This window comes from Blennius ocellaris (assembly GCF_963422515.1).
Source record: "Blennius ocellaris genome assembly, chromosome: 7".
Classification (NCBI taxonomy): Eukaryota; Metazoa; Chordata; class Actinopteri; order Blenniiformes; family Blenniidae; genus Blennius; species Blennius ocellaris.
In genome coordinates, this window is record NC_137656.1 from 6981182 (window position 1) to 7002147 (window position 20966).

General features: G+C 39.1%; 1 protein-coding gene across 1 annotated transcript in view; it reads right to left on the minus strand.

Moving 5' to 3' along the window:
* Positions 1 to 20966, minus strand: part of cabp7a (calcium binding protein 7a) — a gene marked incomplete at both ends in the record, with an annotated part of 33691 nt that overhangs the window by 6088 nt on the left and 6637 nt on the right. The window contains 2 exons of the mRNA XM_080499379.1: positions 132 to 244; positions 383 to 526. Of these exons, the coding sequence (XP_080355505.1) occupies positions 132 to 244; positions 383 to 526 (257 nt within the window). The remainder of the gene's footprint in view (positions 1 to 131; positions 245 to 382; positions 527 to 20966) is intronic.

Below are 20966 nucleotides of genomic sequence, written 5' to 3' on the forward strand. Positions count from 1 at the left end.
CGTGATAATTAAAACCGGTTTCCCTTTAAAGTGTCAGTCTAACCATTTTACCGCTTTGAAGTTTACTATATTGGCAACCTATGTCCATCTTCTCCCTAATAAGCAGGAAAAAACGTCTGAATAATGAGCACCTTCCAAAACACGGAGTCAAAGTCGGTGCCGTTGAACTTGTCCGGCATCCCAGCTGCCGTCAGCTTTGGACCCAGTAGAGTCACAAATTCCTCAAAGTCCACCTGGCCATCGCCTGGAGAAAAGACAAAACAGTTGGCATTTATTGATGCTCCCTTTACTGCCCACCACGGCCCAGCTTAGAGGGCAAATAGAGGACAAATCTTTGGTCATTCAAGGTAGTAAAATAAAAGAATCTGTGTGCCAGTCTCACCATCCATGTCCAGTCTCTGGATAATGACTTCCAGCTCCACCTCGTTCGGCATGTAGCCGAGGGAGCGCATGGCCATACCCAGCTCCTGCTTGGAGATGAACCCGTTCCCATCGCGGTCAAACACTTTGAAAGCCTCGCGGATCTCTGCAGAAAAGAAAACACGTGCCAGCTGAAGTCTTACAGCAAAGCAGGATATGAGAGTGGGAAATGTTCCACACACCAAAGATGCATTTGTTATGCTGTATCAGTGTTTGACTCATAGTTATATGGAGGTTGGCAGCTCAGGAGAACAAATTCTACCAGAAAAACTGACAAGAAAGAGCCAAAATAAAATAAATACCCATAAACAACAAGCTGAGCTCAGGACACATTGTGTTTGCTATGTATTTTTGAATTTTTAGGAGATAAATCAAAGCTATTTAAGTCTAAATCTCATGGCTGCCAAAAGCTGAAAAGCTTTAATGCCAAAAATAACCCAACAAGATGTTCTGCTGGTATACGAGGAGAGAAAGGTAAAGCTCTCTTGATGGATTTCTTCATTTTCCAGTTATTTCTTAGAAAGAATGAAATATGGATGGCAAAACACGTTACAGCAAGATACCAACTGAAAAGCATCAACTCCACCGACTCAATGAGTGCTTGAATTAATGTCGCAAAATGATATCAGACCAGTATGAGGCCACTCATGAGTTCACTGCAGTATAAGTGACAGATGTTAGACCATCGCCACAACCCAAAATGCACATAACAGGTTGGGTCGTATAAAAGTGGGGAATAATATCTCATATTTAAACCTTAAAAGTTGGCTGTGTGACATTCAGTGTTGACCTGCAATAACCCCACGACAAATTTTAAGTTATGCAAAATACTTTGTCACAGTTATAACTTTGTGAGTCTGTGACCATAACTGGTCCTCTAATAATTTCATAGACAGAGAAGGCAGTGCCACATCACAGTGAATGCACAGTGAGGGGGCATTAAGGGGTGGGGAACATGGTGGTACACGATCTAAATATATGGCGAGAGGGGGGTGAGCTTCACGTGGCGGCTTGATTGACATAACCCGGGCCTACATGGAGAAAGAATTGAACATCCAAAGAGAGGGATTGCTGATAGAAATAGGAGGAGAGGAGGACAGGGGGTTTCAGCAGTGTGAAGGGCATGCAGATCCTGCTACAACACATTCTGCTGGGATTCAACAGTTCAATTAACTCTTACATCTGTGACATACATGTCCCAAAAATAACGTTGTTTTTTTTTTTTTTGACATCTCTCTGTTCTGAGTCAAGCTTTTGCATGACTCATTGTGCACTCGCTGACTGCAAATGAAATGCACATGCAGCTTAAGGTGGGCCTCTTCTCCACCAAATGCAGCGCAGGCATCGGCAAATAGGTTGAACTGACAAGATTGCATGACTTTCATACAGCTCGAGGAGTTGCCGACAATCCAGTTCTACCATGTCCCACCTCTCCTTGATTTGAATGAGTTTTGCGAGAAATGCGTAATCCCTCGGTCACTTCACAGAGCCTCTATGGTTTGACATATGGTGATGTCTATTCAGTGTAGCCATTATTATGAAAGGAAAACATGAAGGAAAGATGTCATTAAATATTTGTTTGAGTGTAGATTCAAACCAAACCGTTCACAACTGTAACTCTATTCTTACGATTAATGTTGCTCTGTTCTTCCAGGCTGTGCGTAGCAAAATTTACTTTAACGGTGTTTCTCTCCTTTTTATTTCCACCAGTACAAAGTAGTAACAGCGCTTCACCATACGTCTATTTGTCTCTCCTGAACAAAGGCAAGCAGGAGCCATTTAACTCAAATAAATAAAATATGCGAAACTGTTTTTTTTTTTCTATGTGCGACACACAAGTAACATTCCTTATTCAAATTAATTCAATTCAATTATACTGATATTTCAGCAAATACAACACAGTCGTTTCAAGGCACTTTTACAGAGAAATACCCATAAATTCCACATGAGCAAGAAAAACGTCCTTTTATTTGAAAGACTTTCTGTTGTTGTGGTTACAGGATGGAAAGCCAGAGAAGGATAGAGACAGAGAGCAAAAAAGATTGTCATGACAAAGTTGGTTGTGCCATCAATGGAAGTGGGTTGTTGTGAAAGATATAAACTAACAAAACAATCTACTTTTTTTTCTTGCCTAACCCAGTAATTTGAGTATGAAAGCAAAATAAAGTATAGCATTGACAACAACAATCTCCATGGATATGGAGGAAAACACAGTTTTAGAATATGCTGCAACTGCGCCTGTGCTCCACAGCCATAGTAAACAGCTTTTCTGCACATGCACAAGTAGATGGACAATAACAACAATATTTACTGTGAGAGTTTCATGACTCCCAGTCCATATTCTCCTGGGACTTGTTAGTTTTATAGTTGAGAGTCACCGTACATTTAATTGAAAGTATACCATGTGCTCTCTGGTAAAAAAAAAAAAAAAAAAAGCTTTTTTTGAAACTTGAAAGGAAAATAACCTTAATGGCATGACAGGATTTCCTTTTTTCTTTTAGCTTTGAAGAGTTGGAATTGTAATGACTTAACACGGAGAACGTGCATTGTGAACACTTCTCAGATGCTGTTTTCTTCCTTTTACCTCTGGTTAGAGGTGAAACTCACTGCACTGCTTCAGCGATACAGGACAACGCCACTTCTCTAATGTGTGTGAAACCAGAGAATGTCGCCTTTCATCGTTTTGTATGTGCAGTTGTTCTACATCCTTCATTGAGGAAAAATTGCAGTGTATTTTGTCCAACAAAGAAACTACATCATAGACTTTTAGAGTGTATTCACTCTGATGACAAATGTTCTAGTTATAAAAGAAATTCTGCTACAATCATTGTGTCCCTGAGGTCTATTTATGGAAGTGTGAATTTTGTCAAAAACTGGTGAACAAGCAGATTGAGTCCCTTGAAAGATAGGCCTCAGTTTGCCTTCAAAGGGGTTCGATTAAAGTCTGATGGTACTGTGAATACAGTTTGGACTAAAATGTACCAAACATGGGATTGTACCTTGCCAGTTCTTTGTGTTGGATGTGCACAATGAAGGAATTCCTGCAATTATTTTGATACTCTATACATTTCTGTCAGTGAGTTTTTAGCTGGTGAAAGTCCTTCCACAGTAATCCAAGACATAGCATGTCACATTGTATTGTTGTAGAAATTAATTAGCAGAATATACATCTCCACAGATGTTCAGAATGTGCTTTGTTTACACATTTAGCTCCAGTGATATATACTTTTTGACGCAAACATGAACCAGAGTATCACATTACAAGTGTGAAGGCTGCAATAATTTGAGACGTAAAACTACTTATTAGCAGTTCATTGCTTTTGTTCATGGAGTGTTTCTCAAATAGCTTTTAAGGCTTTCTCAGAACGTGCATACATCGGAATACATAAAAAGTAATACTTCCATGTTGGTTTGTTTGATTGGGTGAACTGAGATTCCTCCATCACAAAAACAGTTGAGTTAAATATGTTGATGGAGAATGTTTATGAATCAATGGGAGCATAACTGAATGAATCCAAAATGTGAGGAATCGTATAACAATGCCCACAAACACAAGTTGCAGGGAGCCAGCTAAGGAAATTACTTTATTAACAATATCTGCAGCATCTCTGTTGAAGGCTGGGACAGTTTTCATACACTGTAAAAAAAGACTTTTCAGAAATGGTAAATCACATTGCACATTGTATATTTATACATTAGAATACACACTTTTCAACATGAACAGGGAGACACACCTCGAATTCATATTCAGGAGGGTAAATGTGCAAAATCGAGTTTGTGTGTCAGACTCACTGTCTCCTCTCTGCATTCTGTTAGTAGATCAGCTTTCACAGTGTCCATGAAATCTCATTTGTGTCAGTTTTTATCCATACATTCCTTCAATAGGTCAGGCAGCTGGTCTAATTGCTCCACCCTCTAAGTGTTCATCTTGTTTCCATCCCTGTCCAAAGTCTTACCTTTTAATGTGTTTTTAACGGTCTCTTGTGTGTCTTTCTTTGTGATTTGTTTAGGGTCTTGTGAGATGGTGCAAGAGTCTGTTAAATGTTAAATGGTTCTCTGTCTATTCTGACTATTGTTATCTGATAAAACAGCCCTGCTTTTGAAAGGTTTTGATGGACTTGGACTCCATACAGGGTTGCTTGTAGTACGAATAGTAATTAATAAAACCTTCCAAGTCTGTTAAATCCTCTTGTGAGAGATGATTACACTTTGGTTTATTGCAGCAGATGAATTGTGTGTGGGCTGGTTAGTGCTCCATTTTTCCTTTACTCCCTTTTTTTGATTACTTGATAGCTGCTCTGTCTTTTGGCTCCCATGTCCTACCTCCATCCTTCACTCCATGCAATAGTTTTACTGACAAGTCTTTTCAAAAATCTATCTCAAAACTATGACTATCTTTACTTCTATGAAGCTAAATTAATGCAGTAGACTCACAAGCAACTGGGGCAAACGTTTTACCAATAGCAGTAACTTTATAAAATGCAGAGAAAGAAATGAGGGAAAAAAATACTGCATCCATAAAATACAAAGGAAGCATCATCTTTAATTTTTTTTAAATCTAAACCAATGTGAAAGCCAGCGAAAAGATGCTCCAGTACGAGACAGACTCTGAACTCTTAGAAAATGGTACGAGTGCAGCCGATGCCTCCTTTTGATACAGTGTCATGATTGCTGTGGATAAATCGCAAAGCAGTTAATTCCTCCTTTAAGGCAAACTGCATATTTCTACTTGTTTCCCTTCATTCACATTCAGGGACAGCCACAAATGAGTCACCTACAATTTCTAACTTGTCACATCCTCCTGTCACATGTCTGATTAGCACACAAAAGTGCAAGGCTGGAGATGAATTCTAAAATATAGATTAAGCACAGCTTATATGTTAAAAAAAACAACAACCCAAAAAACAACAACCCAAAAAACAACGGGATTTTTGGTAGAGTAAGACGGCTCACCGAATATATGCATTTAGGTCATGTTCAAGCTTTGGAATTAAGTTTTTTAAAGAAGTAGTATTGAGTCCAGAATTCAATAAAATCTAAGTTTTCAACAGATCACATAAAAAGTTGTATATCCACCAATGTATGAACTTCTTTTGACACTTAATATTTGTGGTTTGAGGAATTTAGTTGCTATAATAAAAGTATATTAAGTACATTTCAGGCATTCCAGTTTAACTCCCAGATTCCTTTAGATATATATATATATTCCTTTAATAATCAGTTTTCATTTCGTGAATTAAAACAAATCTCGTGTTTCTTACACCTACTATTTCAATCTTAAATTTGACACTTGTATCAGATTAAAATTCAGTCTAACATTAAAATACAGCAGATGTTTTCTTTTAAGGAATTTCACATTTCATCTCTAATTTGAAATAGACATTTCAAGTAAAAATGCATCGTTTTGAGGTTTTCTTCTCAGAAAGATTTTGTGTTTACACAGCAACTTTTTGAAAATGATGTCTGCTTACACGGGAATGGCAAAACATGCTGAAAACTATGTAGTTAGTAGGCCACTAGAGGGTAAATGGTAAATGGTCTAGATTTATATAGCGCCTTCTAACCACACTGAGGTGGTCCCAAAGCGCTTTACATATCAGCTCACTCACCCATTCACGCTCACATTCACACACCAATGGGACAGAGCTGCCATGCAAGGCGCTAGTCGACCACTGGGAGCAATTTAGGGTTCAGTGTCTTGCCCAAGGACACTTCGACACATAGACCGGTGTAGACTGGGATCGAACCTCCGACCTCTCACTCCGAAAGACGACCACTCTACCACCTGAGCCACGGTGGTGGCTCTGGTGCTGTTGGTTGTTTTTGTGATGAAATCACACACACTTGCATTGAAAGACAAATAAGCTATATATATCAACAATGGCGAGTACATACACATGGACAGATGACAAAGTTGGACTACTATTCCAGGTGACTCAACTACAAAACTACCAAGTTTATGAGAATATGGACTGGGAGTCATGACACTCTGGAGGTAAACATTGTTGTTATTGTCCACCAACTCACACATGTGCAGGTGGTGTGCATGCACAGTAGCAGTGTTTCATAAAAGCTAGGGTTAGGGTTAGGCTAACCCTAACCCTAACCCTTCCTCCATTTAAACTATCTCATCAAAGATTTCCATCTTGGGAGCCGTTGTCAAAAAGTTCTGTTTTCAGTGATTCAGATCACTGTTGTCATGTAAACAGCCACACATTGCAAGCGCATAGCAATTTTACCCAATTTCGTCGTGGAGTCACATATGTGAGAAATGTATAATAATTAATCAAAAAGGAGAGTGTAAGCCCTCACTAAATTATGCAGAACTTGTTACATGTTGTACAGTTGACTGAGCAGCCTTCAAGGCAAATAAAATTAAACCGTTAATGTGTTTTTGAATGACTTTCTCCTTTGAGCTTACGGTCAAGTACCTGCTATTAAGTTGTTGAAATTTAAGGCTAAACAAACTTTATCAATCCGGTGCAAAGCGGAAAGCCTGATAAATGGGAGTCGCAGCTGAGGTGATTTACCAGTGTGTCACATCTGCAGTGAATGGCCATGCCTCGAGCCAAAATCCAGAGCGTGACAGTCTGACAAATCCTTCATTCGGGGGAAACAAAACATAAAATACCAACGATGGCATGAAACAACGTGTCACTGCACGTGGAATATGGCAGCAGAACTCCAGGAAATACTTTGCTGTAATCAAATATGTGTCCGTGGAATAGAAACCACTGTGCCAAGGGGACGAAGGTACTCTGCAATCATGTATTACAATGGATTCCATCTGGACACGCAATTTATAAAAGCAAGCCCGGTGACATTCACGGCAGCTGTTTTTCCACATCGCTTTTCTTACTGGAAGTACACTGAGAGGTTCCATCACTTTTTTTCTTCCCAGGGTGTGATCTTATTGTTTATAGAATAACAATACCTCCATATCCACCTGAGGTCCATACTCCATCTGTTTGCCTTAGAAAAAAATTAGGCTTTCCAGCAGGAAACATGGTGTTGCCTCACAGGAGGCAGAAAATCTCTTGAATAGGGTGCCAGGGTAGTTTTATCAAACACTGCCACTGCTGAAAGCTTTTTTTTTTTTTAAATGCTCAAAGGCCAGTAAAACATATTTAATATAACATTGACCATATTTGATATGGAAAAGAGTGTTGATTGTAGTAAATGCAGCCTTGATTTACTTGCTGTGGGTGACTTTTATGTCGTGGCAAACTATTTACAAGCTACCAATAGTGGAGTACTGCATCGGCCAGAAATATAATGAATTGCTTATCTTGTCCCGAGAGAGACATAATCGTAAAGCTGGAAATGTATAACCATTACAGATATGTTATCAAAACCACTTGGCATAGCTCAGAATCAGAACAGAATACTACAAAACTGTAGTAAGAAATTTCTGAAGTAAAACATCATCACTTGAGCAATTCATCGAAGGAAGCTGACTAATCGCCTTCCAATACGAATGAATTAATTTCCATAACCCTAAAAAAAAAACTGTCAGAGATGGCACTACTAATTGTCCTTGGGATGGACAGCTATATTCAGCCATTTTCACATCATTCTGTCGGGCCAACAAGAGGCTCATTCACAAGTATGCCCCAGATGTGACTCTATTGAAAAAGAAGCACAAAACTGTTATCTGAACAGCAGTGATATTAGTCTTCACATGCACAAATGACTTCAATTACCCTACCTAATCAGAGAGATGAGTGGCTTCAATTGGACAATCAACAACAGTCCACAACCCAATTATAATCAACTTCCAAATATGGGTGTTTGCCTTTTTTTCAAATTGATTAATGGTTTTTAATGATCAATGACATTTCTGAAGTGTGGATTCAGTTTTACTGACCTCATGTATTTATCTTCTAATCATGTCAATTTCTTCAATCAAACTCCTGCTGGCTGTAAATCTGTGGTAATTAATTTTGCCTGCTTTGATCCGACATAACAAGCTGGGAGTTGGGATTAGATACACACTAATGACCAGCAAGTCATCATGGTAAAGCAGGTAGCTGTCCACACTGCCCACACTCTTTTGTTTTGATACAGACCCCAACATTGGTTGACATACTTGGAGATGTTGTAATTGTCACGGATACGGACAGGACCCAAGTGCAGGACTCTGGAGGCAGGCTGGATTCAAACAAGTCTTTTATTTGCGGACAGCACAGACCGATGAATCGTAGGTTGCTCCTTGACATGAGGAGCACAGCAGACTTGACTCCAATGACTGGACAGGACAGACGAGACATGGAAGACTAGCACAGGACCGGACGGACGGGACATCGCTAACAAACAAACACACAGACAGGACATATATAGGGCAGGGTGATTACAAGAAGTGGCCACAGGTGAGGTGCTGACAACCCAGACCTATGGCCCGCCCACTCTTAAAGGGGACCTCACCCTACACCCTGACAGTAATATTATTTGCAAAGTATTGCAAAAGAAAATAAATCATTATAATCCTTTGTATCTTCATTCAAAAATCATTCTCACTTTCTGCACACCTTCTCTCATGTTGTTTTGTGTGGTTATGTATTGATCCATCAGCGTGTTCTATAAGTAGATAGAAGTAGATAGTTTTCAATATGATAATAAGGACATTGCGATCGTGTCATGAACTATTGCAATGTATACTTGCGTGTAAAGTACATGTTTGAAATTGCAGCTTCACCATTGTGTGTCAAGGTAATCATGTGAAGTTGGTTCATCAGATCAAGCACAGAGTTTTCATCCTGGAAGCCATCGTTGCAAACCAATATAAAAGAAACTGTCACATACGTCAACAAAACTACCCGTTTTGCATTGTTACCATGACCATGTGTTGTTCTGGAAGTTTGTGTTTTTGCCTGAGCAAAGCAGAGTATTACAATGACAACCTGTGATTTCACACTTTTGCCTCGTTAGAGTTGAAATGACACGTTTCACACTTTCATCTGATGCAGAGCAGCACTTTGGCTCCATTAATATTGTGTTTCTGTACATGTGAGAATTGTAACTTGAATATTCCCTTTCCTCTTAGTTCTGCTTAAGTCTATACTAAACAAAGGAGGAAATGATCTAGCTTTTTTGAGCTCTTGAATACTTCCGTGGACCTTGACAATGTTCTTCTGTGCCGGAAGGTAGCGCACCCTGGGTTTATCAGGAGGAGAAAAAGGCTTCCTGCTGTGTTTGGAAAGCGAGCTAATGAGAGAACCCAAAACACACCAGCTCAACAGCAGAATCAGGTAATTTTCCCTGCAGGTCCGTGCCCATAAGCAACCACTTTCACATTGCACACGTTGATTAGAGCAGCTTTACATTCGTGCGGCTTTGTAGTTGAAGTTGCTGCCAAACGGTAACTCAGTGATTGTGCCAATCCATTTCCACAAAAAGTAACATTCCAGAACAAGAATTTGTGAAACTGATTCATTCCAAAGGAATTAAGCTGGCTGAATAGATAAAAATAGAGAAATCTTTCATTGGAGTTTTTATACATAAACTTAATTACAATTTAGGAATATCTCCATTACTTTTTTCCACTACCTGGACAAAGAAAGGGAAAAGCTCCACCCAGGAAAAGCTAACAACAACTTGACACTAAAGATTTCTGTCCTTGGAGACAATTTTGGCTGGATCATTTCTTGACAAATTTGCAGATCGAACACAACTTCTTTCCTATCTTGGAATAGTGTTAGATTCCCTAAACAAGTAAAATAAAATATATATATTCCACATTTCCATAATGTTTTAACTATTCCATGTCATGCATTCAGCTGTTGTTCTTGGTGGTTTTTATTACGTTTAATACTTAGTAATGTATCTTTAAGTCATTGTAAATCAAATGTGTTTGTGTGAGTGTGAAAGCTGCAATTTCTTTTCATTGAAACCCATTTACATTTGCAGCATTTAATCATGGTAAAGTAGTTTACTTAATCACTCCATGCAGCTACATTCAGAAATTTCCATCTAAGACCCCTGAGTCAGACTCTGAACCCCAAACTGTTCTCAATGGATTGACTGAGCACCTTGCATGGCAGCCACCTCCATTGACATGTGAATATATGTGTGTAAATGGATGAAAGTCATTAACAGTGTAAAGTGCTTTGGGGACTGATAAAGTGGTGGAAAAGCACTATATAAGTGAAATCCATTTCCCATTGGCCGCATTTACCATTCAAAACAACCAGAATGATAATTTAATGGTGACCCGTCCCTGATGTAGTTATCATTGTTGGCTAGAATTGCTTCTTGTCCCACAACCCTCAATTGCATAAAGCATTATCAAAGATGGATGGATGGATGGATTATCATTGGCCACATCAAGATGTGAAAAAAAACATAGGGCCTTTAGTTCTTCCTTAAGCACAATCCGTTACCAGAATCATATCATGTTAACCAAAGCTACATCTAAACCACATATGTGCATATAAGACTCCATTTGGTATTTTCAGTATTTTCCATAGGGAAAATCTGAAAGTTTAATGTGGTATTAAACTCACACCTTGTCTCATTCCATTACCAGAGTCAGTCATCCCATCAACCCTCCACTAAGAGAAACTGTGTATGAGGGACTATTTAAGTTGTTTCCATGTTTCCAGTAATTAAAAGGAACCTTGGCATCAAAGATGATGAATATACTTGCTGGGGATTGAACGTGGACTTCCATCCCATCTTGATACACTATAGTCCATAATCTTGCCCACATTCTGCCAAGTCCCCCACTTAAGTGGTTGTTTATTGGAATCCAACTGGATAGTGAACAGGAATCAAACAGGGACATTTAACATGTATAATAGTGGTGAGGAATACCTGAAAATTGAAATAGAAAATAACATCCTTTTCAAGCATAAGTCATTTATTGCAGACCAAAAAAACATATTCAAAGCCTCAGAGGCCATTTCAACAAAACAATGTTTTCAAGTGAAAACAGAAAACTTTCGCTGTGTTTTGGGTGTCTTATTTGCATAATTGAAAAAGCCACTTTTTGAAAGCAGCTCCGAAGGTGGAACTCCAAAAACGTTCCAACCGTGTCTCCCTGAAAACAGGGGAAAATACTCCGGCACGGTTTCTGTTCAAACGGGAAAAAGGCAACTTTTCTGAGGCGCTGCTACTGTGCATGGCCGAAGTAAACAGTTCTTCTGGATATGTGCAAGAAAATGGGTAATAACAACAATGCTTGCCTCAAGTGAGTCATGACTCCCAGTCCATATTCTACTGGGACTTGGTAGTTTGATAGTTGAGAGTAACCCATAATAAAAATCCAACCCAGTCGTCTGTCTTTACGAATATCATTCATGTTTAGGATTATTTATAGGAAATGAGTACTGTCGTTAAAAACGATAACTGGAAAGCTTCCTTTATATCCATCCATCTTCTATCCCGCTTACCCTGGTCGGGGTCATGGGGCGCTGGACACACACACACACACACACACACACACACACACACACACACACACACACACACACACACACACACACACACACACACACACACACACACACACACACACACACACACTTAGGGGCACTTTAGCATCACCAATTGACCTCACATGCATGTTCCTCTATGTTATTGAGTCAACCCTTAGCTGTATTATTTATTCTGCTCCAACCAGTCTTATTTTCAGTTTAAACTTTATTTTACATAACGGAGCTATTATCATACATTAACTCTCTTACAGTAACAAGAAACTGAAATAGAAGTTACTGTTGCTGCATCTTTCGCTCGAGTCTCAGGGACTGGGACTCCACCTGGAAGGTGAGTTTATTTTTGTTGAAAGCATGTGGTATTTGCTTTGATGTGGAGAGGTGCTCGTTGGCTTTCAAAGATGCAATGCCACACGGTTCCCCATGGTGTGATCTGAGGATGAAAAGCTCCTGTTAAGACCGGGAGTCTGCAAAACCCAAGTGTCTACAGCTAAACTCGTACAGGAGAAAGGTGCAGTGCGGTCCCTTCGCACTCTGCTCTCCGTATGCTGCTGTATATCAATGAGGTGCAGTGGATCCCCGCTGCAGCACAAAGATGCCAGAAAAGTCTGTGAACTCTAAACATAACTAAACATGGTGAGAGACCGCTGAGAAAAAAGAATGATTCATGTGAACAAAGGGAAACATTATTGGATTCAGGGGGAAACATTAGGGGACTGAGGCCAACTTTAGATCAACAGAGATTGTGGTGTGTTTTTCTTTTTAAGTTTTTATTCTTCCCAAATCAATCAAGAAATAATGAGTTATAGTGACTTTCAACTGTAAAAGAAACTTGAGTGCACAACAGGGTAGACGTATTTTGATTTCCACAAAAAAGGACTCTTGAATAATACAATAGAATAGAATATCCAGGTATTAAATCAACAATATCTCCAAAATAGCTTTTTGAGATGTTACTCAATATGCTTTATTATTGCCAAAACAGTCTCACATCCACAAACAATGGTAGAAGAAGAACTTGAATATCTCTAGAATGAGAGCTAGGTAATGTCTCTTCTGCACAGAAAGTACAACAACAAAGCAACAGCTCTCTTTTTAAGTATTACTGGACAAGGAGGAAAACAAACTTCTGTTTTAAACAATCCAACTTTCAAAAAACGTCTTTTACTTAGAATATCTACACTTAAATCTTGAGTGTCATGTTTTGCATTCGGTGCACTCTGCTTTGTATTTCTCCCGACCATGGCAGCAAATGAGATTTCTTTTTAACTCCCTTTAAAAAACAGAATTCGTGCTCTGGCATTATATGCGCATATTACAAGCAAATAAGTTCAACTCACTATGAATATATTATTGAAAACTAGTATGCCACATGATGAGTTTGTTATTGATCATTTCTGAAGCTGGTTTGGTTCCCAAACTGGATTTGTGTTGACCTCACTCTCTTCACCGGCAGAGTCGCGAGTCATTTACTCGTCAGTGTTCAACGTTTCTCTCAGTTGATTGCAGGATGAATGCTAATGCTCACAGGTTGAAATAAGGAGCAATTCAATCTGGTAATGCCACGATTATGGCATTCAACTTGTCAGTGAGTCTTCCATCAACCAATTACAGATATGTGTAAAATGTGGCTGTTGCAGTAATTGGTGATTCTGTAAATTGACACTGATTTTATTCCAACTGAGCCGCAAGTTGCTAACCTGGTTTTTGCATCCGCAACTATGACTTTATGAGATGTGTCGGACAAGCTGTAATGCATAGATCTACGCAGTTGCCAGGCAACAACCTGTAACCCCCGGACTAATCATTTGTTGAAAATAGGATTAATGTTCACTTTCTATGTGTTTCAGTGTCTGTAATGGTGAAGTGGACATGTCTTCATTATATCTTGCTCTTACATAACAGTTAAACGAAGTGGAAATTAAATAGCAAAAATTATCCTTGCAGAACATAAGCACAATAAATTTTTTTCAAGGCATGCCCTAAGCAGAGATTTACCTTTTCTTTTCTCTTTTTTTTTAACCCTCGGTTAAATTTAGCATCACTCAAAACTTTTGCCAATTACACATGGGGCACTTTGAGCGGAGCGGACTAATGCCGGGGCTTTTGTAGCAGTGAAGTGTCCGTGAATGTAATCCAGGGGTGGTTTGTTGTAGCCAGATATCCCCTTCCCTGCAGCCAGACCTGCATCTGCTAAGAGCTGCTTTGGAACGGTAATTGCAGCACGCCCACTCTTTATATAAGACCTTATCAGTGTGGGAAAAATAAAACACAGCTCTGCTTTGAGTGTGTATATGTGTGAACCCCGGGCAGTGACTATTTTTAAAACACCCACAGCAACCTTAATCCATCTTTAGCTGGATATGGGCCGACTTGGACACCCGAAAGATTTGAATATTACCATAACAGGCTTCTAACAAGGCTCTGGAGAATAGGGGTATACGGAGGAATCTGTGTTGTCTGTGTGTTCAAGAAGAATCCCCTCTCTGGGCTTGGATTGGTACTCCTCCCTCCAATATGAAATTCAAGGCACATTAACCTCGCCACTGCAGCACTCACACAACCACAGGGAGGAAGTAGGACCAGAGAACAAAAAATGCTGGAAAGGTCAAGGTGCTTTGTTTTGTGTGAGTAAAAAAAAAAAAAAAAGGTATCCCTCTGGCCAAGTTCTTAAACCCCATTTGACCCAGAACAATTAAAGTCAATAAAACTGTGAAATTCTTTTCTTTTTTTAATATTCCAGACAGGACGAGAAACCACTGATCTGCCTCCATTTTTCCCCTCCACCACTTTTAAGATTTTCATCATCACAGCCGTGCTGAGCCGGGATCAAGCTTCATGTGTGAGAAGCACTTCAGACAAAGGTCAAAAGTTAACTATATCAAAATGCCTCGTCTATGCATTACAGCTTATCTGACACTCCCCTCATCAGTTCCACCAAGTTATTGGAAACACTCCCTCGCTGATGGGTGCTGTTTTTCTACCGCCGCCATTGTCTGGGGCAGACTTCGCCGTGTTGTTCATTAAAGGGGGAGGTAACATTACCCTGGAGAAAAAACACTTCACCTTCCACAACTCATCACAGTTCATTTCACAGGTAATAAAGTCTGCCGGATCCACTCCTTCATGGCAATAGATCAAAATGGAAATAAATGACTTGTCTTCATAATCATGGCGCGATATTCCCCGCTAATCTGCGCCGCATGTTTTCCATCAAAACCCATTTTGGCAAGGTGGGATGCCAGATTACAGCAGCTGATTAACGGAGGATTTAGGCCGTGGGTGCTTGATGTGATCAAAATATCAAGTGATCAAACTACATAAAGCATCAGGAGGATCAAAAACGTTATCCTCTTCCTCGTCACGTGCATCATGTTTCTACAAAGAGTGCAAAGAAATAAAAATATAAAGTCTGTTTTTCATGTTGATGTAATAGTTTGTCATTTTGAAGAAGAGAACAATTTCTTTTGTATAAAGCCACAGAGAGAGTCACTTAACTTGGCGTCAAGATAAAATGCATTGTAGTAATTCTAAAGCTCTAAAGTACTACAGCTTGTTTAACAAAGATCAGTAAAATTATGAAAAAAAAAATACAGTTTACATGAGACTATGTGCCATATTGTTTCTTATCCAGGCAATCCGCAACCTGTTGTCTCTCCTTGTTGCTGGGCAACTGCGTAGATCTTCAGTAACAAATTGCTAATGACAATTTGAGTTTGTCATGTTAGATTTGTGTTAATTTAACATTTGCTACATAATGGAAAACTGCCAATAGGGCACAACAAATTATACCAATTTTCAAATAGGCACTGCCTGTGGATCATTGGAAGTGTTTTCATTTCCAGTCAGAACCATCTTAAAAAAAAATATTTTGTACCAAGAGTCAGATGCTTGAATTTTTTTTTTAAAACACATAAGCTGTTGGTATAGACGACACATTTATCTTCCTTGCCCAGTTGAAAAGGTACCGCCGACAATCCTCGGCAGCTTTTTGAGACTCGTCTGTGGAATTTCTTTGCTCCAGTTTTGGAAAAAATTACATTGCTGTGAGAAATTAAGGAAAACACATGGCTCGTTCACAAACATATTTTGCAAGTAACTCTATGTTCTATTATCAACAGTTTATAGTCTGCTATCTTACTTTTTCTCATTTGGATTACTCTGTCAGGTTGTGTGGTGGTAGTGTAACAGCATTCTGTTGTCATACAGTGACATCTCATGTTCACAGATGGCATGTATTGTATACTTCATTGATAACTTGCTTTAATATAAGTCAAGGAACATAAAGTATAAGGACAAGCCAAAGAAAAACTGGTGATGTAATTATGGTAGTTTGGTTTCTTTAAATTATCCACGAGTATTATGTTTCATCCCAAGTATTTTTTTTATATCTTAAAAACATATTGAAAAAGACTAAATTCCATTGTAAGAATAGTTTTGGTTTTCTGATGTGAAATGGATGCTTTGTTGTTATTTTGTTCATAGTCTTTCAATTACAAGAAGAAAAAAAGGCCCTGTAAAACCTTTTCGATCACAGATTTTAAGTTTTTACACTGATGCCGACATACAGATAATTAAATGAAAAATAAAAATTACATCAAGTTGTCAGCACCTCCTTGCTATTCATCTTTTTTTGGTGGTTTGTTTTACTTTTGTCATTTACATTCACTAGCAGTAACAGTTTTGTTTGATCAACCTTGTTTTTGTTTGGAGAGTAACTCAGAGCCATCGGGGCTTCTAAAAGCAGTGGTTCGTATTCAGTACAAACAACATATTACAAAAATGCTGATTACGTGACCATGAAAATTCAAGTGCAGACATGAATGGTGATAACAACCTGTGTCATTCAGCCCAGTGTGAGGCCAAAAATATGAATATAACAACAGGAAGTGTTCAGTGACCAAAGTATTTTCCTCATATTTTTTTTTTTTAACTGATCATGTTATGTTCTAGTTGTATAAAGATGATAAAGAAAGCACTGGGTGGGATTCAGATCAAACCAAGCTTGGTAGCTCATTTCACCACCAGGGACTACAAGGGAGATTATTCAAGCCTCTGACTTGGAGCGCTGTAGTGGTGGATGTGCCAAACGCCTTTCGCTTTTGAAGCACGGTGAGCAGGAAGGTGTGCAGACATGAATAAGGGTTTTCAGCCGTGGGAGTCATTTTTGTTGGTGCTTTGTAAGCGAGTGGCAGGGCTCTGAATTTGTTGTGAACGGTAACTGGAAGGCGGTGGGCGAACATGAGCAACAGCGTGGTAAACCTCTAAGCTGGTCGTTGACCAGATGTCCAACCACCTGCAATTTTACTTAAATATTGGAATGGGAGTTTTTGGAATATGTCAGTTCTGATTTTTAAAGTTTTTACATGACTTTGACAATGGCTAGAATTTTGAATGCAGGGTCATGTTGCCATGAAGGAAGTGCACACCCTGGACAAGTCACCACATTAAAGGCCTGGCCCAGGAATCAAACTCACAACTTTTTCACTGAGGCAAGAGTGATAACTACTACACAACAGTCTGGACCTGCGTAAGCTATTTTACCTAAAAAGTTTGGACAAGCAGATTGATTTGTATTAAAGTTATTTCAGGTTAAAAAGAGTGTCCTAAAAACCAGTAAGATTAGTGTTCAAGCTTGAAAAATTACAGTGGAAATATTGAATATTTTATTCTTCTACTAAATGGTAGTTTGTTTGCTTTTCTTTCTGAAGTAATCATTGTGCTTCTGTATGGTTAATAGAAATGCTTATCTTTTAAGAAATTCCAGAAACAGGGATGCAGCAGCATGCCCGCTTGACTTCACTTTTTGAGCACCATGATGAAGGAGGCGAATGAATGACGTTTTTATTTTGACTTAAATCAAAATCCAGTGAAAACACAGAACTTTCATTACATTTTGCGTGTTTATTTACGCGACAACGGTGCTTGGAGTCACTGAAAATGCCACTTTTTGAAAGCAGTTTTCAAGGGGTAACCGGCCTCCAGAGTGGCATGACTCCCAATCAGTCAAGTTAGCAAGTACCATGGCCTACATACTTGGTTTAGTTAGATTTGGGAATTTTTTTTCTGTATCTATTCAAGTAGCTACTGGTATCTTTGGAAATGGTCAATTGTGTTATACTTTTATTGAATAAAGCAAAGATACTTATTTCACAAAGTGAAGCCTTGTCACATCCAAAGTTCCAACACGATGTAAATTGATGCCCGTAAAAATTGGCTTTCCTGTATAAATACATTTTTCCTTCCGTTAAAGAGCAGTTCAGCAGCTGTGGTGCTGGGTCACCTCACGCTCACAGAAGTGGCTCATTTCGGCTCACATCTTTATCACCATCAATGTCAAGTAGAGCTTTTTCATATGCCGCATCCAGGCAGGTGATGCATTGGATAAAGCTATTTTGAAATCTATTCCTTCCTGCCTGTGCTCTTGTCTGACAGGGTGTGTATAAGCCGACCCTGCATTAGGTGCAGAGAGGGGACTGATTGTGAATCGAGCAGCGATGGAAAGACACTCAGGGTGAGAATTTATTATGCTTACACACAAGGTGGATGCTTTTTATGGCCGCCTCGAGTGGCAGACATGTGTAATGTCACAAAATTTACACCATCTATTTTGGAAAAGGACTTTTTTTTTTAACCAGCTGGAATACACCTGGTTTTTTGTTTTGTTTTTTACACATGGAACTCCTCATTGTCTTTGTTTGGTGTAAAACTAAGTTGTTTTCCAGAATAGCAAGCTTGTACTCGCTAACTTTGGCAGCTATCTGATTGTGATGATCATTTCATCAGGATTGATAACAGACATTTAAGACCAATTCTACTCCAGTGTTAATGATGTCTAGCAAGAGGGTGTGCTTGATGGAATCAGTTTTGACAGGGAAATCTTAACCCAACATGCTACGTCGGATGTATACTCTAAATTTACTGTGTTACATCTGTGTAACATCTCATGGCTGGTGAGTTCATTGTGGTTCAGGACTGGGTTACTCAAATAACCAAAATTTTGAGTTCTTGGGGTAAATTGACATTTAGCCTACCCTCAACATTTCCATTACTTGCATCACCTTGATCCAAAGAGCTGAAGATGTAGAGAATGGCTTTAACAGGCATAACCCGGACTAAAACTATAATTCCCAAATCTACTGCATGTGAGGCAAAGTTTTACACACATCACTTTTCTCACTGTGAGAAAAGGGATGTGCTCCCAAGACATCGGCCCAAGGTTAAGTTTTGGACAAGTAATCTGGGCATCACCAAACATATTTCTCTTCAGATCCCCCACCTTTCCACACGAGATTATGTTATTCTGTATCAGCGATAACAAATGAAGAAGCACCAGAGCGAAATTCTCAAAATCAGTCTAAATATGAGGAAGGCTTCACAGGCATTTAACTTTGGAGTAATTTAACAATTCCAGACATCAGCGCTGTTGATGTTGCTCGTCGTTCTTCTTTGTTAATCATTCACAAAAGCCCGCCTGAGTTAGGAAACCATGTTTGCCAGACTTATGGCATTGTCAAAGGAATTTGATTTGTGAGTGGTAGTGTGATGGTGTTTGCTATGAAAAGGTCTTTTTTGTTGTTGTTTGTTTGATTCAATTTATTGTTAATTTTTATTTCAATTATTTTTGAGAGGGAAAATTCTGAGATTAAAAGAGAAGCTTGTCAATGAGAACAAATTAAAGCTCCCCTGGCTTTAAAAGGAAGCAAAGTGTTTGTTTGTGGGATCCAATTTAAGAGTGAAACCAAGGTGCATTTTCTGCAAAGGAACAATAATTGGATTGATTCTGGCTTCCTTCGAGAGGACCCTGCTAATAGCAATCAATAGCGAAAGAAAACAAGTGGGGGAAAAATGTGTTGAATTTTTAGCAGCACATCTGTACCAGTTTGTCTCTTCTCACTACTGAAATTGAGCCAGCACATCTTCAGCCAGTATGATTGGTCAATTTGTTGTCGTCCACATCTACTCATCGGCATGTGGTTTAAAACGGTCTCGGTTGACCCTTCAGATGTACACCTCTGCAACGCCCACTGATTCTGCACCAGAGATACGTTATGTGCATAAATTCTGTCTTCCCAAACAGATGCTAGAGTCTTTAAATATCTTCATTTGTATTCATGTAAGTATTTCCAAAGGAATGGAAGTCAACCCTCCACCTCAGGGCAAAGAAATGACTCAATGCTGCTGCTGCTGCCGCTGCTACAGTAGGAGTTAAGCAGAAACATCAACAACCCCTCACAGGTGGTTTATGCCATTAGGACCACGGTGGTGTCAGTGTTTTGCTCTTTTTTTTAGATAGCTGTCAGTCAAAATAGTCCTCACAGCCTCCAAAACAGTACCATGGGAACAACTAAAGATGATGAAAAAGGCCTGTTTATTCTTGAAAGCATAATGCATTCAAAATCTGTGTGGAATTCAGGGCATTTTAAGAAAATGTTCCATAATTACTTTTTTAAGACTCAAGGAGACAGAAGAAGAAACAAACTTGTCACATAACCCAGTCCACATCGATCTTCTCTGTCTCAACAAACCCCTGATAAAAGTTTGCTTTTTGTTGGAGTTCTTAGAATTCCTCTCGGATCCTGCGATGGCTACAAGGAGACTTAATGAATCATTAAATTCTATCAAGTATTTCTGACCAATCAATGCCAAGGCTGGTGTCATTTTGGCCTTGCATTTTGTGGAGGTGTTGTGTTTATTTTTCAGTTTTTTGAGAAGGAAGGAAAAAAGAAAATCCCTGAAGCTGGCAAAGGGATCATCATGGGATCATGGGAGGAAGCCAGTGCATTTAGAGAACATGTACCATTTGCATTATTTACCTTAATAAGTATTACACACCATACAACTCCAGGAATGTTCCCTGACATAAGAATTCATCCTCCATACTGCTTTATCCATCTCACCCTGGAGCCAATTATAACCAGTCTATCACAGAGCAAAAAGAACTCAGCCCAAGAAACACACATTCACACAAAAACACCACAAGTGGACAAGGAAAACGTGCAAACTCTTGTGGTTTGGACTAATGTCCAAACTGTAGCACTACTAAGATTATCTGTGAGTGTAATGTCATCCATTTGAAGGGTGCAGAGTTCTTAAGATTCACAGATTATATAG